The sequence below is a fragment of the Arachis ipaensis genome, chromosome B09, assembly GCF_000816755.2.
Source record: "Arachis ipaensis cultivar K30076 chromosome B09, Araip1.1, whole genome shotgun sequence".
NCBI classification, from domain to species: domain Eukaryota; kingdom Viridiplantae; phylum Streptophyta; class Magnoliopsida; order Fabales; family Fabaceae; genus Arachis; species Arachis ipaensis.
Window position 1 is genome coordinate 3,812,671 of NC_029793.2, and position 26,287 is coordinate 3,838,957.

At 35.8% G+C, this 26,287-nt stretch overlaps 5 protein-coding genes across 8 annotated transcripts in view; 2 read left to right on the forward strand and 3 right to left on the reverse strand.

Moving 5' to 3' along the window:
• LOC107617752 (protein PHOTOPERIOD-INDEPENDENT EARLY FLOWERING 1) overlaps window positions 1–11,401 on the forward strand; it is a 14,966-nt gene extending 3,565 nt beyond the window's left edge. The window contains exons 2-20 of one of the 4 annotated variants that reach the window (XM_016319601.2): window positions 275–355; window positions 478–585; window positions 765–845; window positions 933–1,021; window positions 1,145–1,281; window positions 1,360–1,421; window positions 2,313–2,448; window positions 2,704–2,775; window positions 2,860–2,930; window positions 3,007–3,147; window positions 3,683–3,718; window positions 4,092–4,160; window positions 4,330–4,392; window positions 4,477–7,531; window positions 7,885–7,949; window positions 8,032–8,096; window positions 8,386–9,130; window positions 9,285–9,817; window positions 10,212–11,401. In XM_016319601.2, coding sequence (XP_016175087.1) covers window positions 275–355; window positions 478–585; window positions 765–845; window positions 933–1,021; window positions 1,145–1,281; window positions 1,360–1,421; window positions 2,313–2,448; window positions 2,704–2,775; window positions 2,860–2,930; window positions 3,007–3,147; window positions 3,683–3,718; window positions 4,092–4,160; window positions 4,330–4,392; window positions 4,477–7,531; window positions 7,885–7,949; window positions 8,032–8,096; window positions 8,386–9,130; window positions 9,285–9,817; window positions 10,212–10,656 — 6,054 coding nt within the window. In that variant the 3' untranslated portion in view covers window positions 10,657–11,401. Of the gene's footprint in view, window positions 1–274; window positions 356–477; window positions 586–764; window positions 846–932; window positions 1,022–1,144; window positions 1,282–1,359; window positions 1,422–2,312; window positions 2,449–2,703; window positions 2,776–2,859; window positions 2,931–3,006; window positions 3,148–3,682; window positions 3,719–4,091; window positions 4,161–4,302; window positions 4,393–4,476; window positions 7,532–7,884; window positions 7,950–8,031; window positions 8,097–8,385; window positions 9,131–9,284; window positions 9,818–10,211 lie in introns of those variants that run through there. The other 3 variants (XM_016319602.2, XM_021110793.1, XM_021110794.1) reach the window with 3 other exon arrangements.
• LOC107614842 (ruvB-like protein 1) lies at window positions 13,301–17,441 on the forward strand (the record flags this gene model as incomplete). Its single annotated transcript, XM_021110528.1, is given in 12 exon segments — window positions 13,301–13,499; window positions 13,815–14,003; window positions 14,106–14,237; window positions 14,485–14,634; window positions 14,745–14,900; window positions 15,257–15,391; window positions 15,675–15,740; window positions 15,826–15,932; window positions 16,382–16,465; window positions 16,541–16,632; window positions 16,708–16,777; window positions 16,876–17,441. Coding segments are annotated over 12 exon segments (1,361 nt in total), but the record flags the coding sequence as incomplete, so codon positions are not given.
• On the reverse strand, window positions 20,302–21,841 carry LOC107614841 (F-box/kelch-repeat protein At3g23880-like). The gene has a single exon (XM_021112276.1). The coding sequence runs from the start codon at window positions 21,709–21,711 to the stop codon at window positions 20,476–20,478; it is 1,236 nt and encodes a 411-aa protein (XP_020967935.1). The 5' UTR covers window positions 21,712–21,841; the 3' UTR covers window positions 20,302–20,475.
• Window positions 22,269–22,977, reverse strand: LOC107616528. The gene is made up of 2 exons (XM_016318479.2): window positions 22,535–22,977; window positions 22,269–22,456 (listed from the first exon to the last, which is right to left on the reverse strand). Exons 1-2 carry the CDS (start codon window positions 22,909–22,911, stop codon window positions 22,363–22,365), a joined length of 471 nt encoding a protein of 156 aa, XP_016173965.1. The 5' UTR covers window positions 22,912–22,977; the 3' UTR covers window positions 22,269–22,362.
• LOC107616525 (F-box/kelch-repeat protein At3g23880-like) lies at window positions 23,817–25,405 on the reverse strand. Its single transcript, XM_021112292.1, has one exon. It carries the CDS (start codon window positions 25,284–25,286, stop codon window positions 24,105–24,107), a length of 1,182 nt encoding a protein of 393 aa, XP_020967951.1. The 5' UTR covers window positions 25,287–25,405; the 3' UTR covers window positions 23,817–24,104.

The window sequence follows — 26,287 nt, forward strand, 5'->3', positions numbered from 1 at the left end:
TAGTTATTGATGTTGCTTGTTTTGTCTTTTTAGTTTGCAAGGATTTCCTATCCTTCTTTCTTTTTGTAATTGTATCTCTTCATGTAAATAAAATTATTCTGCCATCAAAAAAGGAAATAGAGTATGTAAGAGTTTTGAGAAAGAAAGAAAATAAATCATTGTAGAACAGTATAAAAGATGAAGAAGAAATCATCCTACAGCTTGACGAGAACAGTTTCAAACTTAGTTTAATCATTCTTTCCTATTTTTCTTTTCTCATCTTCTGCTGTATCAGGCACTTGAAGCTCCAAAGGAGCCTCGACGACCGAAAACTCATTGGGACCATGTATTAGAAGAGATGGTGTGGTTGTCAAAGGTATCTATTGTTTTTACCTTCAAAATCTTCTATCTTCTTTTTGTAATTCTTTATTTTTAAATGTAGTAATGTTTCACTGTTTCAGTTCTGATGGTTTTACTTATTGTACTTCGGTTTTGTAGGACTTTGAATCAGAGAGGAAATGGAAACTAGCTCAGGCCAAGAAAGTTGCTTTGAGAGCCAGCAAAGGCATGTTAGATCAGGCTACCAGAGGTGAAAAGAAGATGAAGGTTCTGGTCTCTTCTTTTTGTAAATTTAAGGAATTAATAACATACTGCGGTTACCAATGATGTGATTGTATTATTTAGAGTTACAGTTATAGAAAGCATCAGTGTTTGTATGTGTTTTTCTTTCTTACTTTCTTTCATGTTTTGGTATTGCTGCGTCATGAGGGTGGAATATTTTACAGGAAGAAGAGCAACGCTTACGGAAAGTTGCGCTAAATATTTCTAAGGATGTTAAGAAGTTCTGGACAAAAATAGAAAAGCTGGTAATGCATTTTTTAAAATTAAATTTGCTGAATTACTTGCATAAGTTTTCATAATTTTGATGTCCTTTCCATCTATTGTTGTTCTAGGTTCTTTATAAGCACCAAATGGAGCTTGACGAGAAGAAGAAAAAGGCACTTGACAAACAGCTTGAGTTTCTTTTAGGGCAAACTGAGAGGTGGATACTTTACTACATTTATCATTTTATTTTTGTTTAAAAAATACTTCTTTATTTTTTTGGTAGCAATTGGAAGTTGGCTTGACACCATTGGTCTTTCCTTTTAATATGTTTCATTTTCAGGTACTCGTCAATGCTGGCAAAGAATCTTGTGGATCCTTATAAACCGGTTGAGAAAAGTTCTGCTGAGCATCACATGAGTAGTCAATACAAGGATATAGATACAGACATTATCAATGAACCCGAGGAAGCTGATGTTGGTGGGTAAAAGACATGTATGTTAAGGTGTAAGTGGTTGTCACTTATTTTACTAACTTAACTTGATTCATTTGTAATAGAGCATCAGTTGGATGCACCTGATGATGATGAAGAATATGATGTACAATCTGATGATGAATCGGTATGTCTATTTTTTTCAATTGCTATTCTCTTGATCTGTTCACCATAACCACCAAGCACTCAGATTCTGTATTTTGTTTTTTCCTTTTGTTTTGGTTTCTTTTGTTTTATGATTCTTATGAGATTTTGCATCCTGACCCAGATAAAGATTATTAGATTTGATATGTTTATTTTGAACTGTTCTCTTGTTCATCATGACCAAACACACCCACATTATATAGTTTGAAATGTGATTGCTGTTGGAGAACCTACTCAAAGATTATTAGTTTCCACCTGTTTTGTTGCATTGTTTTGTTATGGAATACCTTGTAGGACATTAGGATGCACTATTGGTTCTATCTACACTCTGATCTGCATATTGTTTGTTTGCCATAGGAAGTTGTGTATAAATAAAAAACTATAACTCCAGGATAATGCGGATAGTGATACTCCAGTACAGGGGGGTGTCATTTCATTTTCTTTGTTGAACAATCAGTGAATAGCCAAGATATTAGGGTTTAAGGTCTTAGGTCACATTTTTCTTATTTCCTTCTAATAGTAAAGAGAATATCTCTGTTTATATCTAATTTCTTCTCTTCATCTCACTGAAAAGGTTCCTGTTTTTAGAGAAATGATCTAAAGATTATTTGTCTCCCCTGTTTTGTGCTACCGTTGCAGTTTGTATCTTTATCTTGATAACTTTTAATCCTTCTTCATGTTTAGAATTTCTATGTAGTGCGTTTCTCCCATGTATTATAGTCCTGTACAGTTCTTTTTATCTGTGAGTTTTCTTGATGATGTGTTTCTTGTGGAAATTGAAGATTACTGTGTCCTTTATCCAATTATTTCTTGTGTTTCAATGCATGAGATTGGTCCAAACTAATATTGATGCTAATGGAGGTACTGTTTCTAGGAGGATGATGAGCAAACCCTTGAGGAGGATGAGGCCCATATAACCAAAGAAGAAAGACAAGAGGAATTGGCAGCTTTGAATGATGAAATTGATCTTCCAATTGAGGAGTTACTCAAGCGTTATGGTGGCAGGAATGGTAAGTTTTTGTTTATTTATATCATGGTCTTTTTATTCAAGAAAGTTCAGTTAGTCTTCTCAAATGCTATCTGTTAATATGGGAGACCAACATAGATCATAAAAAGAAAGGGTTGTAGAAGGTGCTGGTTTGCATGGTCATTATATACCTTTTCTGAATGAAAATCGTGGTAGTGAACTCTGCTTAAGTTACCTACTTAGGTTGCTTAATTACTGTTGAAGCATTCATGACACCTTTCCTTTCATGATCTATTAGATGAATCTGCAAGTCAAGAAAGTAGTCCAGAGCATAGTGAAGATGGTGATAAAATAGCTAGAAGTAGTGATGGTAAGCACTGGCATTGTGTTTGTGACTGCTAATTTGTTCAGGATATTGTTGTTTCTGACACAGAAGATGATTAATATGTTGCAGAAAATGGAGATGCTTTATGCACCAAGGAAACTGGTACAGGCGACTCTGGCATGGACCCTGGTCGACGCTGTGTATGTGTTTGGTTTTAACACTTTCAGCAGCAAAGTGAGTTATGGACTTACCGTAATTCTCCTTTTCTATTAACAGGGAGAAAGTGTTGGTGACGTAGCTACTCCAGTAAACAATGGTGATGTTGCTATTCCGATAAACAATCAATCTGAAAATATTAAGGAGGTTTCTAGTGAGATGGCTAATGAAGATACTACCCATGGCTTTACTGATGAAGAGGTGAGATTGCATTTAGATTTATTCTCCATATGTATTCTTTCTATTCTCACTATTAAATTTAATTTTCTTTCAATAAAGGTCTTCTGTGTGTATCACTTATATTTTATCTTTCATGATTTTGGTAATGAAAGTAAATTGCTTACGTGTACCTTTAATTCTTGTGCTGGAAGTTTTATTTCCTCCATTTCTGAATTGAATGTATTTTTTGTGGTTGTGATCTACGAATATCATTTAGTAATTTTAAACTTGACTTCCTTTATTAAGATATCTGGCCTTCTTTACTTATATCTGTGATGCTTTGTTGTCTCGACCAATGTGACCAATGTGGTTTTGCCTTCAATTTACTGTTATCATCCTTGATCAAATGTGCCTGTATTATGTTGGATGCAATCAATGAAATCCTTTGGATTCATCATTGGTATGTGCTCCACGCCTCCCCATTTTTCACACCTTCTATTCCTGTGATTTATTGACATTCAGCTGTTAACTTCATAGCTTACAATGTTCCTTCCTGATTTACCTGAAATATTGGCAGGATGATGGTGACTTCTTGCAAACAACAGAGGACAAGGTAAATCAAATTTGAGGACACAAATATAATAACCATAAAGTATCATTTCCACTTATTTGTTTCTATTTGTTTTGATCCTCAATGAGGCAGGTAAAAATATCAAGATATATTGCTATCATTTTTCAAAACAGTTTTATATGTTAATATATACTGAGCTCATTTCAAACAAAATTTTGAAGTTATGTCTGTGTATTGTTCTGTATCAATATGTACTCCTTGTTTTGACAGTTTGAAGTCAACTATTTTGTTGGGTATGGCAGTTTCTAGTTTTAGGCACTGTTGACTATTGTGTACTTGTATTTGCTCTTTTTCGTTTCTTGGTTGGTTGATTCATGATTGGCAATTTGAGTCTTTGCTTGATTTCACTGATCAGGATGATGAAACAACCTTATCCGAGGAGGAAAAATTGGAAAAAGTAGATATCATTGATCCCAATGATGAGGTTTGAGCTAGACTGCTTATCTTTCTTCCCAGATTATTGCTGAACAGAAATTTGCATTCTATGTTTATTTGCTTTGTAGATGCATGTTTAGATTATGGGGCCTTATACATATTTTTCATTTTAAATGTCTTTATTATGCTAGTCCTTATGACGAAGCAATTGGTTGTAGATTGCATTATTGCAAAAGGAGAGTGACATGCCTATTGAGGAACTACTTGCAAGGTATAAAAAGGTAGGCAGTAATATCATTTGTTTTTACTTATGATTTAACCCATTCGTGCAAAAACATTGATTTCTATTCTTCTCTGTTTATTAGGACCTGAGTGATGATGGACATGGGGATGAATCTGATTATGCTTCTCCTTTATCTGAGCACCATGAGGACTCTTCAAGCAATGAAGATTCTGGACAGAAGGATGTTGCTGTCCCTATGGAAGAAGATATCAAGTCTGAGAACCTTCCTGCTGTTCAACCTCAGGAAAAAGAATGGGAAGTACCTCATGAAACTTCAGAAAAAGGAGAAGGCGAGTATAATATATCTGACGCAGCTGCTGCAGCAAGATCAGCTCAACCAACTGGAATCACCTTCTCTACAACTAAAGTGCGTACAAAGTTCCCTTTTCTACTGAAGTACTCTCTTCGCGAGTACCAACACATTGGATTAGATTGGCTTGTCACAATGTATGAAAAGAGACTGAATGGAATTTTGGCCGATGAAATGGGGCTTGGCAAAACAATTATGACTATAGCTTTGCTTGCTCATCTTGCTTGTGAAAAGGGAATATGGGGTCCACATCTAATCGTGGTGCCAACTAGTGTGATGCTTAACTGGGAGACTGAATTTCTGAAATGGTGTCCTGCTTTCAAAATTTTAACTTACTTTGGGAGTGCAAAGGAGCGGAAACATAAAAGACAAGGATGGTTGAAACCAAACTCATTTCATGTGTGCATAACAACCTATAGATTAGTCATTCAGGATTCCAAAGTTTTTAAGCGCAAAAAGTGGAAATACTTGATCTTAGATGAAGCTCATCTCATTAAAAACTGGAAGTCACAGAGATGGCAAACACTCTTGAATTTCAACTCAAAACGGCGTATTCTCTTGACTGGCACACCATTGCAGAATGATCTCATGGAGCTGTGGTCTCTCATGCATTTTTTGATGCCACATGTCTTCCAATCTCATCAAGAGTTTAAGGATTGGTTTTGCAATCCTATATCTGGGATGGTAGAGGGAGAGGAGAAAGTTAACAAGGAGGTTGTTGATCGCCTGCATAATGTTCTTCGTCCATTCTTACTCCGCCGGTTGAAGCGAGATGTGGAAAAGCAACTTCCATCGAAACATGAGCATGTCATATACTGTAGACTGTCAAAGCGGCAGCGTAATTTATATGAAGACTTCATTGCTAGTTCAGAGACCCAAGCTACTCTTGCAAGTGCCAACTTTTTTGGGATGATTAGTATTATAATGCAACTTCGTAAGGTTTGCAATCATCCTGACCTATTTGAGGGTCGTCCTATTGTCAGTTCCTTTGACATGTCGGGTATTGATGTTCAATTAAGTTCTTCTATTTGCTCCATGCTTTTTCCTAATCCCTTTTCAATAGTAGACCTAAAAGGCTTAGGCCTCCTATTTACTCATCTTGAATATAGCATGACTTCTTGGGAGAGTGATGAAGTGCAAGCCATTGAGACCCCTTCTAGTTTAATCATGGAACGCACTGATAAGGGTGACCTGGAGGTAATTAAGCCTTGGTCAAAATGTCGAAAAAAGCTACAAGGAACAAACATTTTTGAAGAGATCCGCAAAGCAATTTGGGAAGAGAGGTTGAAAGAGGCGAAGGAACGTGCAGCAGCTATTGCATGGTGGAACTCCTTGAGGTGTAAAAGAAAACCCATCTACTCCACAAGCCTAAGGAATCTTGTTACTCTAAAGCATCCTGTATATGATATTCATCAAGTTAAGGAAAACCCTGTTTCATATTTGTACTCATCAAAGCTGGCCGACATTGTTCTATCACCAGTCGAACGATTTCAGAGGATGACTGATGTGGTTGAAAGTTTCATGTTTGCCATTCCAGCAGCACGAGCACCCTCTCCAGTTTGCTGGTGCAGCAGAAGTGGGGCAACTGTGTTTCTGCATCCATCTTACAAGCAGAAATGCTCTGAAGTTCTGTCACCATTACTGTCACCAATCAGGCCTGCAGTTGTTCGTAGGCAAGTGTATTTCCCAGATAGGCGTCTGATACAATTTGACTGCGGGAAATTGCAAGAACTCGCAATATTGTTGAGGAAATTAAAATCAGAAGGTCACCGTGCTCTGATATTTACCCAGATGACAAAGATGCTTGATGTGCTGGAAGCATTCATTAATTTGTATGGTTACACTTACATGAGATTAGATGGATCAACTCAACCAGAAGAGAGGCAGACCTTAATGCAGCGCTTTAACACTAACCCCAAATATTTTCTTTTTATCTTGTCAACCCGTAGTGGGGGTGTTGGTATCAACCTAGTTGGAGCTGACACTGTTATTTTTTACGATAGTGACTGGAATCCAGCTATGGATCAACAGGCTCAGGATCGTTGCCACAGAATTGGTCAGACACGTGAAGTTCATATCTACAGATTGATTAGTGAAAGCACCATTGAGGAAAATATCTTAAAGAAAGCAAATCAGAAGCGTGCTCTTGACAATCTTGTAATTCAAAGTGGGGGTTATAACACTGAGTTCTTCAAGAAGCTTGATCCTATGGAACTATTTTCAGGCCATAGAACACTTCAGATTAAAAATATGCTGGAGAAATCCCAGAACAATGGGGAAGTGTCTGTAACTAATGCAGACCTAGAGGCTGCATTAAAATGTGTGGAAGATGAAGCAGATTATAATGCATTAAAGAAAGTTGAGGAGGAAGATGCTGTTGACAACCAGGAGTTTACAGAAGAAGCCATTGGGAGACTTGAAGAGGATGAGTATGGAAATGAAGATGATATGAAGGATGATGAGCCTGCTGAGTTTGGTGAATCTGTGTCCAACTTAAGTAAACAGAATGCAGTAATGTCAAATGGAGATCCCAAGGAAGATGCAATGGCCACTGTTTCTTTAAAAGAAGACGACGTTGACATGTTGGCCGATGTAAAACAGATGGCTGCAGCTGGGCAAGCTATCTCTGCCTTTGAGAATAAGTTGCGTCCTATAGATCGTTATGCCATTCGTTTTCTGGAGCTTTGGGATCCAGTTATAGATAAAACAGCCTTGGAATCTGAAGTCAGGATTGAGGACACGGAATGGGAGTTGGATCGCATTGAAAGGTATAAGGAGGAGATGGAAGCTGAAATTGATGAAGATGAGGAACCTCTTGTATATGAAAGTATGTGCCCCATTATTCCCTTTGCTTCCTGAAATTTGATATTGTCATTGTTTATTATCCTTAGAATATAATGAATGTCATCGATTAGACCCCATGAAAATATGTTTAACTCATGACTTTATCCAAATAACGTATTTCTTGCAGAGTTTAGTTGACATATATTATAAATGACATGTAGATCATGTTCCTTTGTATGTGCATCATACCTGAACTCTTTTACTAATTTGTAAAATTAATTTTTGTTGAATTTGAAGTTGAGTATGGTTGATGATTAATTGATCAATTGCTTATAACAAATATTGAAACTTAAGAAGATATTTAGTTTCTAGACTGAACATTCCCTGTTATATTAGAATGGGATGCTGATTTTGCAACTGAGGCATATCGACAGCAAGTAGAGACCTTGGCTCAACATCAGGTGGGTTGGACGAATTTTGGATTTCTTTTTCTTGTCATCTTTTTGCATATCAATAAACATGTTTGATTTTGTGTTTTTGTAGTTGATGGAGGAACTAGAATATGAAGCTAAACAGAAAGCGGAAGCTGAGGAAGAAAATTCTAAAAAGTAAGGCAGCACTAGGCTTTCGTTATATTTTGTTATCCACCTTACTGGTATTCAAAGAAAGATCTGTGCTAGTTTCTACATCTAGTAAATATTGCATTATTCTATGAACTATGTTCCCTGTGGATGCTGTGGGTTTTGTCCTGGTTTGAAAAGTTATCTTAATTTTGATCTTTTTTTCTATCTTCAATTGTGAAACTTCAAAATATAAGTTGAGGTGTGCATGAAAAATAAGGTAATGCCATAAATATGAACGTACATCTGATTGCTCTTACTTTTCATTTTTCATCAGGACTCCTGGTGATTCAAAGCCCAAACCGAAAAAGAAACCCAAGAAAGCAAAGTTTAAATCTCTGAAGAAAGGATCTCTAAACTCTGGCACGAGACCTGTAAAAGAAGAGCCACAGGCAGAGCCAATGACTATAGATGATGATGTTGTCAGTAGTCTTGCTCTTGTATCCCCAAATTCAGCTATGCAGAAAAAACGGAAGAAACCTAAATTTACAAGTGATGGTGAGGAAGAAAAGAGATCAAAGAAGTCAAAAAAATCCAAGAGGGATCTTCCTGATGTTTTTGCTTCAGATTTAGATTCCAACTTATTAGTTATGCATGATGAAAATGCAGAGACTCTGGTTGAGAATGAACAGAAAACGTCAAGCAGAAATAAGATGGGAGGGAAAATATCCATCACTCCAATGCCAGTGAAATGGATCTTGATGATAAAACCAGAAAAAGTGAAAAAGGGAAATCTTTGGTCCAAAGATTGTATCCCACCAGCAGATACTTGGTTACCTCAGGAAGATGCAGTATTATGTGCAGTTGTTCATGAATATGGTTCTAACTGGAGTTTGGTTAGCGAAACGCTTTATGGCATGACTGCTGGTGGGGCATATCGGGGAAGATATCGTCATCCTGTCCATTGCTGTGAGAGGTTTAGAGAACTATTCCAGAAATATGTCTTATACTCGGTGGATGCCACAAATAATGAGAAGACAAACAATGCTGGTTCTGGAAAAGCCCTTCTTAAAGTTACAGAGGTTGGACTGATAACTTTTACATGCCTATTTTTATCTCCACATTTTCTTATAATATTTTCTTGTCAGTTTGTGGACCTCATCTATGTATTCTCATCTTTACTTGGAGTATATTGCAAAGTAAAACTTTTTTCTCACTTAAGATATACTTTGGCAGGAGAACATTCGCATGTTGTTAGATGTTGCTTCTGTGCAACCCAATAGGGAATTACTACTGCAGAAGCACTTTTATGCACTGCTTTCTTGTATCTGGAAGCTTTCATCACATGCTGACCGAAGGCAAAATCCATCAGCTACCTCTAATGGTCTCTGTTTTGATAAGAGTTTCTTTAGTTCTGTTGGCCAGCATTCACAGAATTCCTTGAAGAAATCCTCTGAAAGGATGACATTCAGTAATTCGGCCCAGTGCAAGAAGTTAGTAGCTTCTGCACTTGATGACACCAGAGGTAGGCAAGAGAGTGACCAAACCTTACTCTCTAACTGCAGTGAAGACAAACCCATGCAAGTGAGTACAGATCAGATGGATATAACACTGGAGTTCCAGAAAGAGGAGAGTGATGCCTTGCCTTCATTTCCATCTGTTATAAATTTATCAATACAAGATACAGAACTGTTGCCATCTGTAAATAAGCAAACAGGAGAAGATGGTCACTTTAGAGTCTTTACTTCTATTGCTGAGAATCGTTTCAGGTAACTCAAGACAAAAGATTTTGTTTGTTTTTGGTTTATGGTTTGACTTTTCACTGCAATGTGTAGTGTTGTGTTTCTTACCTCTCTTTTTTGGTGCATAAGGATAGTTACTCATTATTATTTGGCATTTATCTCAAAATTCTATTCAATGCATAGAAATCAATCATAGAATATATGGCCGCCTTCAATCATATTTTTCTTATACATCAAATAAATCTTCTTCGTTGTTGTCTATTGTTCATGGTTGTCCTCAATACTAATAGTTGCAAACAATGTTAGTGATTTGTTCTGTCTTTGTCAAGCTGTCACAAAATGATAAGACTTCTTTTTCCAAGTTTTTTTTTCTGTTACTGCTGCATAACTGTTTATATATCTTCTCTTTTTTCTGCTTCAGGGAGGCAGCAAGAGCATGTAAGGAAGACAGTTCAGCATGGGCTTCGTCAGCATTTCCAACAAATGATACAAGATCCAAACCTGGGTCCAGGATACAATCATTGGGAAAGCAGAAGTTTTCTAACACTGACACTGCTAAGCCTTCTAAGTCAAAGTCTAAAAGAGCCTTCACTGATCCTAGTGAGACAAATCACCAACAGACTGATCCTTCATTCCTCTCAATGCCATCACTTAAAGATCTGAGATTTGATCTCAATGCAGCATCCACTATGGATGACATTGTAGTTGATGATTTGCCTAGTAGCAGTCTGCCCTTTGTCCTCGACGTGGAAAATTCATTTGATGAAACGGAGAGTTTTGGAGCAGTCCCGCATGATTATGTAGCTGGTTTAATCTCAGATCTTGATGATTGCACATCATTCCCAGAATTTAACGACATTGGTTAGGGTCAAACCACGCCTGGAAAGCAATTTCTGTATGACCCCTCCTTGCCATTGAAGGACTGGCATAAGGCTGGCAGGTTGTTTTTGGACAGTCCACAAATTCCGGTGGGATACATAATCGGAACAGAATGTTCTTACATGATCTATTGATCTAACAGGCCTGCCATTTTTGGGTATATAAATAATATGATATAGAAAAAAGGTCAAAGTGAACTGGCAGGTTTTGCAGCTTACACGTTGTTGAATGAGGATTCAAGCAAGCCTGCGGCATGTTTCTGGATTTGAAGAGCGCTGTCGATAATTTAATTTTTTACCGAGAAATTTTTTGTTGGTTTGAGGCTTCAATTCAAATCTGGCAGCACCATTTTCCCCTAGGAACAAACGTAGGTAGGTACTGATTGGCATACATGAAAGTTGGACTGAAATGAAGTGCCTGGTTTGGTGTGCATACATACATACCCAGGTAGATGTGATTTTAGATGGCATGCCCTTGTTGCAGTTCTTTCGTTTGCCAACATTGTGTTGTACATGGTGAGGAGGGAAAAAAAGAGAAGTGCCTTTCAGTTGCTGTTGATTTATGATACTTAACAACATTTTTCATGATGGGAAAATGGTTTACTCCATTTTGGCATTTACTATGCTTGGAACCTGTAAATAATTTAACATAGATCCTTTTTTGTATTCAATTCGGAAACTATGATCACTAAAAAGAGCATTACTGTTTCAGAAAGAAGATCATTTTTTTTAAAGATATGAGCATCACAAGCTTCTATTTTATTTTGAGTAATATTCCAAATTAATTTCTAAGAAATTTAGTCAAACATTTTAGTTCATAACAAATTTTAATTACTAAATCAGTTTTCAAACTTTTATTTTCTTAAACAAATCAGTTTTCACATCAAATTACTCGTCTATATATAAGGATCGATTTTAGAAATTTAAAATTTTTTAAAGATAGTTATATCTTTTATTAAATAATGACAAAGTCTAATTTGTCTAACTTTTTATTAAATTTGATGTAAAGATTAATATATCTAATGAAATAAAAGATTAAAAATGGATTTAGTGACTAAATCTTCAAAGTGGTCATGAGATTGACGTCATGCACTAAAATTGTTCATGAAATTTCAATTGCACCAATTACGTTCCTAATATTGGAAAAATTGTACCAAATTAGTTTCTGATCCGTTTTTCGTTAACGACGTGCTGATGTGGACCTTTGGGAACATGTGTCACATCATGGTTTTGCCACGTATAACGGTATGATGACGTATCGGTTAGCGACACGTGACATGTTGACGTTGATGGTTATACCACGTGGTCACAATGTTGTTTGTTCACATGTGACACTATGTATCATTAATTCATTACATATGCATCAAATGACTCATTTTAGTTCCTGGAATTGAATGTCGTGCACTAAATTAGTTCTTTTATCACTTTGTTCTCATTTTTTTTTAAATTTAAAATTCTCAATATTTTTTGATACATTGATTTTAATTATATTTTTTATTATACAATTTTTTATAATAAATTTTTTAATTAATAATTTTAACTTGTATCATTAGAGCACATGTTAGCTAAATCCAAAATTTTATTACTGCCTCTTGTGTTTATTTGTATATGTTTTAATATTGTTCAACCCATGGTTACAATAAGTGCTTATATTAATTAATAGTGTAATATATGGAAAGGCTGCCTAACTAAGTTATAGATAAAATGAATTATTATAATCGAAACTATAAATCTATCTTATTAGTTTAGTGAGAAGTCAATTATATGGAGAATCGAACATTCTTAAAACGGATGGGAATAATGAATTTATATTAGTTAATAAGTGCCTTATCAAGTATTTTTAAAATATTTATTAAGGTGTTAAATATTAAAAAGTTTGTATTAAAAAATATTATTGTAAGTACTTGTATTTAAATAATTTGTGAAAAGATAAAATTAAAATTGGTGTATTCAAAGATATTAAAAATTTTGAATTTATAAAAAAAAAAAAACTAATGAAGAGACTAATTTGGTGCACGACATTCAATTTCAGAGACTAAAATGAGTCATTTGGTGTAAAGTAAGGGACCAATTTGGTGCATATATAACGATGACACAGTAGATGACACGTGGACAAATAACATTGTGACATGTGGCATAATCAAACACGTGGCAAAATAGTATTGTGACAAGTGGCATAACCATCCGTGTCAGCATGCCATGTGTGACCAACACGTCATCGTACCGTTATACGTAGCCAAACTATGAGGTGACACGTGTCGCTAAAAGTCCACGTCAGCGCATTGTTAACGAAAAACGGGTCAGAGATTAATATAGTGCAATTTTTTCAATCTAAGGGACATAATTAGTGCAATTAGAATCTCAGGGACAATTTTAGTGTACGACATGAATTTCAAAGACCAGTTTGAAAATTTAGTCTGATTTAGTAATTAAATTGTCTGACTAATTTTTTTTTAAAATTGATTTAAAATATTATTTTTAATTTATTTTAACTTTGTGGATCGGATTGAGAATAAATATGAAGAACAGAACCAAATTAAGAACCTAAACAATGAAAGAACACATAAAGAGTCCAGGCCTAGTGTGGCCCAAGGACCAAGCCCAAGGTCCAAAGCCCATTTATGATTTCCTGGAATGCATGCTCTCTGTTTGCCTGTGGCCGCGTCTTCAAAGTACAATTTTCGTCTCCATTTTCTTTCGCCTGCAACACTCTTCTTCTGCAAAAGAGAATCAGAGAGAACATGGAGAAGATGAGAATAGAAGAGGTTCAGTCAACTACCAAGAAGCAACGCGTTGCTACTCATACTCACATCAAAGGCTTAGGCCTTGAGGTTCTCATTTTCTACCTTTTCCACCCTCTTCTTTTTCTTCTGCGCCTTTTAGTCTCTTATATATATTCACACGCGTGACTATTTATTCCTCTTAGCAAGTTTTAATCTTTGTTACTTTGTTTCCAGCTCACTGCAAAGTTTCAACCTTTTTGCTCTTTTGTTAAACGGGTTTCAATTTTTATGCATGATTGTTCTAGTATTTTGAAACCCTTTTTTAGCATATTGCACTACCCAACAACTTAAAACCCAGCATTTTTGGACATTGAAGTTATGTATGCATTAATTGAGAGACTTAAAGTGATTAATATTGTTTAGGCTAGTGGAAGAGCATTGCCTTTTGCTTCTGGTTTTGTGGGACAAGCAGAGGCAAGAGAAGCATGTGGCCTTGTGGTTGACATGATAAGGCAGAAGAAGATGGCTGGCAGGGCACTCCTCCTTGCCGGTCCACCCGGTACCGGCAAGACTGCATTGGCACTAGGGATAAGTCAAGAGCTTGGAACCAAGGTTTCCCTTACTATATTTTTATAATTTATTTTTTATTTTGTGTTGTGAGTGGTTGTTCTTATTGTTGATATATTAGTAAAATTTATTTGTTGTACACTTCAGGTTCCATTTTGCCCTATGGTTGGCTCAGAAGTATACTCGTCCGAGGTAAAGAAGACAGAGGTTCTGATGGAGAATTTTCGACGGGCTATTGGTCTGCGTATCAAGGAAAACAAGGAAGTTTATGAAGGAGAGGTGAGAATATATTTTTTGTGATTTTCCTAATGTTGTAGTAAAAATAGTTTGCAGTCAAAATGTTAGTGAGAGAAGATTTTATCTAGGAAAAGAATGAATTTTTTCACTAAATATTTATCCCACTCCAATGTGTGGTTTATTGTTCATTTGTGATTGACTTGTTTAAATTATGAAGGGGTTGTTGTCGATTTTTCTCTCCCTATATCATTGTCATTAATATCAAGTTGTGATGTGTTGTTGGTACAAGGTAACCGAGCTCTCCCCTGAAGAAACTGAGAGTGTAACAGGCGGTTATGGTAAAAGTATAAGCCATGTAATAATTGGATTGAAAACTGTGAAAGGAACCAAGCAACTGAAGTTGGACCCCACCATATATGATGCCTTGATTAAGGAAAAGGTGAGTTCTCTATTTCCATGGTATTTCTCTTGTTATCTGTCTCAGTACTAGTTGTGTAAAGCAATCAGAATTTAGAGGTGTTTATTTGGGATTTGTGACACAATGTACAGGTAGCTGTTGGAGATGTTATATACATCGAAGCAAATAGTGGAGCTGTGAAAAGGGTGGGCCGAAGTGATGCTTTCGCTACAGAGTTTGACCTTGAAGCAGAAGAGTATGTCCCACTTCCTAAGGGAGAGGTTCACAAGAAAAAAGAGATTGTTCAGGTACTGGATTTGAAGACTTGAATTTTATATTTACGCACTCCTTCCTCTCAAGATTTGCTAGTTTTGTGATTTATCATTGTACTTGAACTCCCATTATTATTATCAAGATGGGTCCATGGAAGGATAGATTATAAGCATAATTCCTTTGTATTTTTGGGGTACAAATTCTCTTATAGATTTCAATTCAGATGACATAAATGCTTTGATCTCATTGGTTTTTGTAACACTAAAAAAATCATTTGGATAAGTTTTGCAAAGGAACACATCTAGATGCTCAGACCCAGTAAGATTGTGTTTGATACACTGGCTTGATGGTAATAGTTTCTTGTGATTTGGAATTTTGTTTCCCCCTAAAGGATGTAACGCTACATGATCTGGATGCTGCCAATGCACGACCTCAAGGTGGGCAAGATATTCTGTCTCTTATGGGACAGATGATGAAACCTAGGAAAACAGAAATCACTGACAAGCTGAGACAAGAAATTAACAAGGTATTGTCAAATCATGTCATCTGCGCTTATATTTTTTTTCCTTTTTTATTTATATGAATGTTCTAAAAGGTAAGCTTTTTCTTCTTGCAATTTCAATCTTATAAATGTAGTTATTTTTCATGAAAAATGAAAAGGGATATTTTTCTTAGCAATTTTCTCAATTATTTTCAACCATAAATGGAAATTGGTGACTACTAACTAAAATACCTATGAATGCAAGCAAAAAGTCTCAATGCCAAGAGGTTAACTTGTATGTTTACTGTTATTATTCTATTTGTGATAGGTTGTCAACCGATATATTGATGAAGGTGTAGCAGAGCTTGTCCCTGGAGTTCTATTTATTGATGAGGTGACTTAGTTGTTGGATATATTACTTTCTTAATCTCTCATTTCTATTGCTTGTAGTTAATCTTTTTCTTAATGCTTCTGACCAGGTGCACATGCTAGATATGGAATGCTTTTCCTATTTGAATCGTGCTTTAGAGAGCTCGCTCTCTCCAATAGTAATTTTTGCTACAAACAGAGGGATATGCAATGTGAGGTACGAAACAAATGTTGCTTTTGAAGATTTTTTGAAATTAAACGAGCGAAATGCAAAAACTGTGAGTCGATTTCACGTGTCATTACTGTAGTTGGCAGTGTTATAGTTCTTTATTTTATGAACAAGTGTTCCAAGTTCTTTACTTGATATTGAGTTTAATTGGTTGCCATATGACTCTGGTACATGTGATTGAGGAGGGGAAAAATGAAATGTAAACTTCTGTGGATGTATGTTAACTAGTGCTTTTGGATCTCTTTGTACGTTATAGGACACTCGATGTTCTTGGATTTTGAGTATCTCAATTTACCTCGTCTTTTAATTCATGATCTATTGAGGCATAATAGTTCCTTGCATATTTGGTGATCATATTGATTAGCAGTTAGATAATGGTTCTGTATTTATCACTCTTATGGTGAAATATGACGTTAACTTATCTGTTCTCTATACAGAGGGACCGACATGACCAGCCCTCATGGCATACCTGTTGACCTCTTGGATAGGTTGGTAATCATTCGAACACAAACGTATGGTCCNGCTTTTCAATATGTTGAAGCCATTATATTTTGAACATATTGTTCTAGCCTATGGTTTTATTACCTTTGGTTCAGATTCTAGCTATTCGTGCTCAAGTAGAGGAGCTGGTTGTTGATGAGGAAAGTTTAGCATTCCTCGGGGAAATTGGACAACGGACATCTTTAAGGTGCGCTTCCTACATTTTTCTCTTTGGCAATCGTGCTTTTCTTTCGTATATTATTTAATAACTGTGGCCTTTTAGGCATGCTGTTCAACTTCTATCACCTGCCAGCGTTGTATCAAAAATGAATGGCCGAGACAGCATCTGCAAGGTAACTATAAAAGTAGATATTAAGTGCTTCGAAGTCGTCCGTTTTCTACACCCTTCGACTAATTGGTGGTTTTTATGTGTCACTGTGAAATTTTCTAGGGGGATCTTGATGAAGTTTGTTCGCTATACTTGGACGCTAAGTCATCAGCCAGGCTACTTCAAGAGCAGCAGGATAAATACATCTCATAATTTTAATTTCAAAATGTTGGAATGGCTGTTGCTTGGGTTTGAGTTAGTGAAACCGGTTCATTCGACATGGCCAGCATAATTTGGTTTAGAGATTACTTTTGTGTATCTTGTTGTGAGATATAATGGTAGCAGGCACCTGAGCTCAAGAACCTGAAATGTTGGAGCAGTAATGTGCTGCTGAATTGATGAAATTGTGTGATTATTTTTCGTCACATTCTGAAGAAAATGGAAATGTGAAGCGGCAGCATGTTCCTCAACTTCCCTCATTTTCTTATTTTTAGTTGTTTATAATAGTCTTCCCCTTATGCCTTTCACAAATTCTTCATGATTTATGGAATATTTTAGTATGTGGTAACATTGATCAAAATACCCCTTTTCTCTCTCAAGTGTGTTTCTGTTTGACTATGCGCTTCTCTAATGTGCACATGAATTGATGATTTTTGTTCAAAGAATTTATGCCAATTAAAATTATATTTGATTATGTTTACATTATTAGTGGGGGACATATTATTGAAGTAAATGTCAAATTGGCATTCACATTATCGATGCTTATTTTAAATTACAAAAAACACAATAGTGTTATTTCAAAGAAATACATACAAAAGACTCCAAGGACAAGGATTACAAGCGGTATTCAGATAATTAAGGCATACAATTTTTTTTTCGCTATGACATGACTTATTGTTAATAGTCTCGTTTAAACTCTCTATTTATTTGTTTCTTTATTTCTTTTAAGCTCCAATTTTGTCCATGAAAATTCTTGTGTTAATACTCATCAATAACAAATGTCACCAGATTGGTATATCAGAAGTTCACATTATTTTTTTAAACACATGAGAAAAAAATGCATCAATACGTCATTTTGAAATAACAGAAAACATAAATTATACAGTAAGGGCAATGGGACACTTTGTACATTATATTCCTACAAATCTAGTTTGGGCATGTGAATTTGAAATAACAGAGAATAATCACAAGAATCAGTTGACAAGAGTCAAAGCATTTAGAAGAGAGATTATACACTAAGGTTTGATAAGCCAGATTTGGGATGAGCTACTTCGAAGGCAACGATATGATGGTGAAACTAAGCTTTCATGATAAATATAGAACCACAATTCCATTGAGACATCTAAAGGAGTAGGTTTCAGTAGAGGAAATTCTAAGCCGCCATAAGAAGAGTATTTCCCCGGATATATAATGGGTGTAACTCAGTATCAGTAAGCAGTGAGTGGCAGTGGATGGTGGCTAATCTAGTCCAAGATTGAAGCCTCAGCAATATTTCTCTGATGAGTTCATCCGGAAGGACTGAAAGCGGCTCCGATAGCGTTACCGTTGAAGGCAGCAGCCGTTTCAGACGGTTTCTGCTGACTCTCAAACGCTTCCTGTTCCTCTTCTCATAATCCCTAGGCTGCGTCATTACTACTTGAAGGGGAGGTTAACGCTATTTGGATTTCGGCGGAGGTTGGTGGCGAATGGCGATGGCCGCGGTGGCGAAAACGTTGCCTCACGAACTTGGCAGCTCGGCGATATTTATTTCTTCCAGTTCCTTTCCCGCGATATAACGCCAACGCGTGCGTTTTGAGTTTTGAAAAGAGAGTGAAATAAAATAGGGATTCAAAAATTATCTCATTACCTCTTTAATCTCTGAATTTAAAAGAAATAAAAATCTATCTATTTGAGAATCAAATTTTAAAATTGGTTGTTTGTGCTCTATATGAATTTTGAAGTCCAAATTATGCATCCACTTTTTTATTAGACGATTTTAAAATTTATACAATGAACTTAATTTGTATTATTAAGTATTTATTAGATGTTGTTAAGTTGATATAAAAAGATTTTATTTTTTTATTTTCTAGTGTTTGTTTGGACGGTATTAAATCAATAAAAAGATTTTTTTTTAAAGATTTTTTTCTATTTTTTAATGTGTTTAGTAAATTTTTAATGCTAAAAATAAAAGCACTAAAAATAAACAAAACATCATCTTTTTAGAAAGCTACAATTTATAATTTTTTTTAAAGATCTTTTTTTAAAAAAATATATATTTTTTACATAATAAATAAACAAAAAAATATTTTTATTGCAATTTAGTATTTAATAATTATATACACACCATCAATTATATAGTAGAGAATATTACTTTAATTTATTAAAAAACACAATCTTATTTTTTTTATTTTAACTATTTCTGTATTTCATAACGTACTCACCAATTACTCTTTCATTCTTTCATTCTGTAATATTTTTTCTCTTATGATGCATTATTTTTACTTTTGAAAATTTTTTATAAGCTATAAAATGTTATTATTTATTATTATACTCTATCTGTACAAAATTACAAACTAGTGTTATTTGATCAAAGCTTCATCTCTCTTAAATGATATAAGCATCGAAGTGAGGTGCAATGGTTTATTTAGATCTAGAGCGTTAAGTCCTTGCAATTCCTTCCCTGTCTCTATCAAGCCTATTGCCTGTTCAATTCAATAAATAAAGGGTTATGCTCCAGCCACCCCAAAAAGGTATCCAAGGACAATAGAATCTCAAGGATCCAAGTTACAAAGTACAAAGGAAATGCTTGTCTGCGCAGCACTGCTTGATGGTTTTCAAGCAAGAGAGTACATGACTCAAGGAATGAAGATTAGCAGCAAGAGAGTACATTACATGGCAAGACAACCTTAATCCCGAAGCAACAACCAAAGTTCATATCAAAGAAAAGAAAAGAAAAGAAATGAACCTGCTTTTTTCTTGTATCAAAAGAACTTGAATTAATAACCTTCAACCTCTACAAAAACTTGGTAACCAATTATCAAAGACTCAAAACAGTATCAAATCCGTTCCACAAAATCAAAATTAGTATCACAACACCAACAAACAAGAAGAATCTGAATAATGACATCAAAAAATAAAAAAATAACCTAGACTAATTAATTTTAACATATCAATTTCAAGTCATTTACAACTACAAAGAACTATCAAAAGCCTGAAATAAACTCACTCTTAAGGCAATAACTTAGCACATACTAATAACATCAACAAGTTTATACTTTAAACTGTATCAGCAGAGTAATGAGAGAGTTTTTTCTAATGAACAATAATCAACATATTTCCCTTATGATACAAGTATTTGTATAAAACCCATCTTCTGTAACAACATTGTTATTTCAGAATTCCCCATCTTTGCTTAGCCGTCCCTACTTCACCGGAAGTTGCTCAGCTCCTTTTGTATCTGAAAATAATACAAAAAAATTAAAATCAGATACACAAACATTGCTAAACTATAGCAAATAAATAGTAAAAAAATAAATGAGATGACAAAGAGAACTCAGAAACCACCTCACATAGCCGAAAAGAATACCATACACAATACAGAAAAACATAATTATACAGTAACAGTAAGTGCAATACATTATATTCCTACAAATCTAGCCTGGGCATATGAATTTGAAATAACAGAAAGAATAATCACAAGAATTAGTTGGCAAGAATCAAAGCATTTAGAAGAGAGATTGTACACTAGGGTTTGATAAACCAAATTTGGGACGAGCTACTTCGAAGGCAACGATATGATGGTGAAACTAAGCTTTCATGATAAATATAGAACCACAATCCCATTGGGACATCTGCAGGAGTAGGTTTCAGTAGAGGAAATTCTAAGCGGCCATCATCCAAGTTATACAAAACTATCTTTGAAGTTGATGCCACTGCCATAAGAAGAGTATTTCCCCGGATATATAATGGGTGTAACGCAGCACCAGTAAGCAGTGAGTGGTGGCAGTGGATGGTGGCTAATCTAGTCCAAGATTGAGGCATTCCATATTCCTTCAGCAGCCACACAGACCAATGAGTTTTCTCATGGCTGCAACAAAATGCAAGGCAGTTCTTCAGCATACATAAGTGTGGAAAGACGAAGGATTTATTTTCCGGAGCCTTGAGGTTGAGGGGCAGAGAAAACTCACTACAAGTCTCCTTCACCAAGTCAAGGGAAAGAACCAAGCCATGCCAATGAATCCAATTAAGAGTGGCGGTGCCAGGCACAAATACCCCTTTACCATCACCAATTATCCTTTTAAACGCGGTATCTTGAATGATTCTCTTTGAAGAGTTTGGACAAAATGTATAAATTCTGGTTTCAAATCTAAGCGGTTCTTGTTTATGTTTCTGATCAACAACCGCAACAAACTTATACTCGTCATTCACATGATCATATCCGAAGCCACAAACTCCTATGAAACCCCGAATTTCCAGCGGTTGGGATGTCAATCCAATACAGGGATTCCACAGCATGATACAGTTACCCATGACATTGTCTTGCAAGCACAACAATCCGTTGCAAGAGCCAATAATTTCGTGGCTACTTTTTCCCGCGAAGCGAACGACTTCAGTAGGTTGGGAAGGGTTCTCGAACAAGGATTGTACCGAGAAATCTCCGAATCTTTTGTATCTGTAGAACCAAAAACCATGATAAACAACTCGTGGATGGCTAAAACTTGGATCAGCCGCGATTGAACGAACATGGTCCTTGGCAAACTGGGAGCTGGAAATTAAGGTTCTCCATGAATTGCACACACTCTGAAACCTAAGCAGCGACCTCGCCGGAAGCCTCAGCAATATTTCTCTGATGAGTTCATCAGGAAGGACTGAAAGCGGCCCCAATGAGGTTCCCGTTGAAGGCAGCAGCCGTTTCAGGCGGTTTCTGGTGACTCTCAAACGCTTCCTGTTCCTCTTCTCATAATAAGTAGGCTGCGTCATAACTACTTGAAGGGGAGATTAACGCTATTTGGATATCGGCGGAGGTTGGGGGCGAATGGCGATGGCGCAAAAACGTTGCCTCACGAAAGCTCGGTGCTATTTATTTCTTCCGGTTCCTTTCCCGCGATATAACGCCAACGCGTGCGTATTGAGTTTTGAAAACAGAGATTCAAAAATATATCTCACTATCTCTTTAACCTCTGTATTTAAAAGAAAAAAAAAATCTATCTATTTAAGAATCAAATCTTAAAATTGGTTGTTTATGCTCTATATGAATTTTGAAGTCCAATTTATGCATCCACTTTTTTATAAGACGATTTTAAAATTTATACAATGAACTTAACTTTTCCAACCCCGTATTATTAAGTGTTTATTAAATGTTAAGTTGATATAAAAAGATCTTTTTTTTTAATGTGTTTAATAAAATTTTAGTGTTTGTTTGGACGTCATTAAATTGATAAAAAAAATCTTTTTTTAGAAGATTATTTCTGTTTTTTTTAGTGTGTTTAGTAAATTTTTAATAGTAAAAATAAAAACACTAAAAATAAACAAAAAGTTTAATCCAACATCATAACCAAAGTCATTATCATCAGTGAGGTTTTCAACATATCATATCTTGAATGATCACAAAATAAAGAAGTGCGTGCATAGCTAATAGCCATCGGAGTTGCCTAGGATCTGATCTTGATAAGAATGCTTAGCTTGTTCAAAAATAATCATGGACAGAAAGTATAGTTTTGCAGCCCTACACCAAGTTTGAAAAAACTAAATAAATCATTCAACTACAATAGCTAGAAACTAAATAGCCCGGGAAAGCCTTTACCAATAGAGGAATTCACTTGGAAGAAATTGTAGACATGGGTTTTTGATGACTTTGATCCAACACATTTCAGATGTGCTACTTACAAGACCACAGTGTGATGGTGAAACCAAGCTTTCATGATAAATATGGAATCGCTTCGCCGCGATGGAGAGCTTAGACAAAGGAGAAACTTTCATCATGTCATCCCTGTGGCTATCAATGACAGGGAACTTAAAGTTACCATAGTTTAAGTTATTCCTAATTATTCTTGAATAGGGAGCAGCAGTCCCATGAAGAACATCATTTTCCCAAAGATACAGAGGAATAATGTGTATGCCAAGGTACTGTGGGATCATGGCCAATTTAGTCCAAGATTCAAACACTCCATACTCCTTCATCAACCACACAGAGCAATGAGTTCTATGTTCACAACAAATTGCAAAGAAGTTCCTCAGCACACATAACTGCAGGATTTTGAAATGACAATACATATCTCTATGATTAGGCGGGGAAAACAAACTATGTGATATATTAATAAAAATATATCGCTTTAATATTCATGAATAATAAATAACTTAAGTCATCAGGTTAATTTCTTAGAAGTTCATATTATTCTTTGACAAGACGAGTTGGTTAAGTTTGTTAGTCGATGAAAGTTTCTAAATAATTATTCCCCAGCAATGTTAGAGGGCTAATATAAAAAAATGAGTGTTGGCAAAAAACATGACAAATGCGACTGTTAGTCATAAAATAGGGTCTAGAACTACAAGGGATATCTAGATAATTAAGAACATAAAAGCTCTTTTTCCTTGTGACATGGCTTTTCGTTTTGTTTGTTAAAATCTCGTATCAACTCTTCCATTTGTTTTAAGCTCTAATTTTTTAATACTCATCAATAACAGATAACTTATATCACCAGGTTGGAACCTCAGAAGTTCATATTATTTCTTTGACCACCAAGAGAGAAAATAAATATATCAATATATCATTTTTCCCACTGCCTAGTATGTTGATCACTGAAAGCTGGTAATCATTTATTTATCACAAGAAATAAACAATAAAAATGTATCAATTTTGATTTTGTTTAGTCATAAAAGAATCATCTATGACCATGAATCCATAATTTGAAGATGCCAATACTATGGTATGAATCATTTATACACCAATTATCAGCATATTTCATCTGGTTCAACGGGTAAAGCATCCAGTTTTGGATCCAAAAACAACAAAATTAAAAGGAAATGGTACGCATTAAATTACATATTACATTCTCTTCCCCTTAATTTTACCCTAAAATAATAGATTTGAATCTAAGGTCAGATCTTCATCACAAGCATAAATTTACTGTAAGCGCAAAGGAACACTAGTAAATGATGGTTAATCCTACAAATCCAGCCTGGGCATGTGAATATGAAATTGGCAATAATCATAACAGGTAGTATAATTTTGTAAAAAACTAGATAAATAATCACTAAATTAGCAAAGCAATAAGAAGAGATAAATTCTCAAAAGTCAAAACTCATAAAGAAGGCATAGGAGTTGACTAGAATCAAACCATTATTCAGAAGACAGCTTGTCCGTTAGGGTTTGATTAACTGAAAGAGCTACTTGGAAGGCCAGGATATGGTGGTGAAACTAAGCTTTCTTGATAAACAAAGACGAACAATCCTATTGAAGGAGTAGGTTTCAATACAGGAAATTCAAAGCTACCATTATCCAAATTATACAGAACTATCCTTAAACTTGATGCAACCGCCACAAGAATATTGTTTCCCCAGATATACAATGGCCGTAAATGATAATCAGTTAGACGCGGAAGGCAGGGGATGATGGCCAATTTAGTCCAAGATTTAGGCACTCCATACTCCTTCATGATCCACACAAACCAATGAGTTTTCTCATGATTAAAACAATATGCAAGGCAGTTCCTCAGCTCACATAACCCTGGGAAGTTGAAGGTTTTATCATTCGGATCACTGACGGGAAGGGAAAACTCACTAAAAGTCTCCTTCACCAAGTCAAGGGAAAAAACCAAGCAATCCAGGATCCAGTTAAGGGTAGCGGTGCCAGGCACAAATACCCCTTTACGATCACCCTTTATGCTGCTAAATGGGATACCTTGAATGGCTCTCTTGGAAGGGTTGCGGCAAAATGTATGAATTTTGGTTGTATGATACCCCATGTGATTTACAATCGCAAAAAGCTTGTACTTGTCGTTCACATGATCATAGCCGAAGCCGAAAACCGTTAAGAAATCCCCACGTTCCACCGATGGGGTTGTCAATAATCCAGTACAGGGATTCCACAACCTGACAAAGATGTTGATGCCAACAACATCATAAAAGCACAGCAATCCATTGCAAGAGCCAATAACTACGTGGTTAAGTCTCTCCTCCAAAAGAACGATTTCGGTAGGTTTGGAAGGGTTCTCGACCAAGGAGCGTAAGGAGAAATCTCCGAATTCGTAGTGGCAACTATGATGATAAGCAACTCGTGGCCCACTCAAACTTGGATCCGCAGCGGTTGAATGTTGAAGATGGTCTTTGGCGAATTGAGGGATGGAAATTAGGGTTTTCCATGAACTACATACTTTCCGTAACCGAAGCAGCGATCTCGCCGGAAGCCTCAGCAAGATTTCTCTGATGAGTTCATCCGGAAGTAACGGCAGCGGCTGCGATTGCGTTACCGTCGAAGACAGCAGCCGTTTTGAGGCGTGTATGGTGACTGTTAAAGGCATCCTCTTCCTCTCGTAATAATCATGTGGCTGCTCCATAACAACTTAAAGGGAGGTTAGCGGCGGCCACGACGGCGAAAAGGTTTAGCTTCACAAACTTGGAACTAACTTGACTATTTCCGATTCCTATTTCTTTTCGCGTGCTACGTGAGTACGTGACTACGTGTGCCTTTAAAAAGAGTTAAATAACCAAACAAAATTCAAAAATTAATCCCGCTATTTTTTTTTTTTTTGTAGAAAGACTTGTGTCACGGAAAATTTTAGAAGGTTAGATTTAACAGTGTTTGAATAGTTTTCTGGAGTGTTTGAGAATACTCTAGATGGTTCCGGAACGTTCTAGAATGTCTTAGAAGGTCCCGGAATACCCTAGAAGGTTCTAGAAGACTCTGGAAGGTCATAGAGTATTCTAGAAGAGTGTAGATGTATATAGAAGTATAAAGAGTGATATGGAATAATCTAGAAACATTTAGAGAGTTGTGGTAGGATAGGTCTGAGGGGTTTGGATCTATTCTCGTGGTAGTGGATCGATTTTCGAAGTATGCTACCTTTATATCTGCCCCTACTGACTGCACTGCAGAGGAAGCAGCACGACTATTCTTCAAGAATGTGGTGAAGTACTGGGGATTGCCTAAAAGCATCATTAGTGATCGAGATCCACGCTTCACAGGACGACTATGGACAGAGCTGTTCAAACTCCTTGGGTCGGAGCTTCATTTCTCAACAAGCTTCCATCCTCAAACCGATGGGCAGATCGAGAGAGTGAATGCCTTACTTGAGAGTGAGTTCTTATGAATTTTTTTTAAAATAGAGTAATTTTATGTTGGTAGAAACTCAGGTGCACTCGATTTTCGTAAAGTTGATACTTGAGAACCGTTAGATAATTTGATTGATTTGACTAAATTTTCATCTAACGGCTCTCAAATATCAACTTCACGTGAAGTCGACTTCACCTGAGTTTTCACCTTTTATGTTGGATATTGTATATAAAAATATTATTATTTACTAATTATATTTAGATAAAATAATATAAAAATATGTTT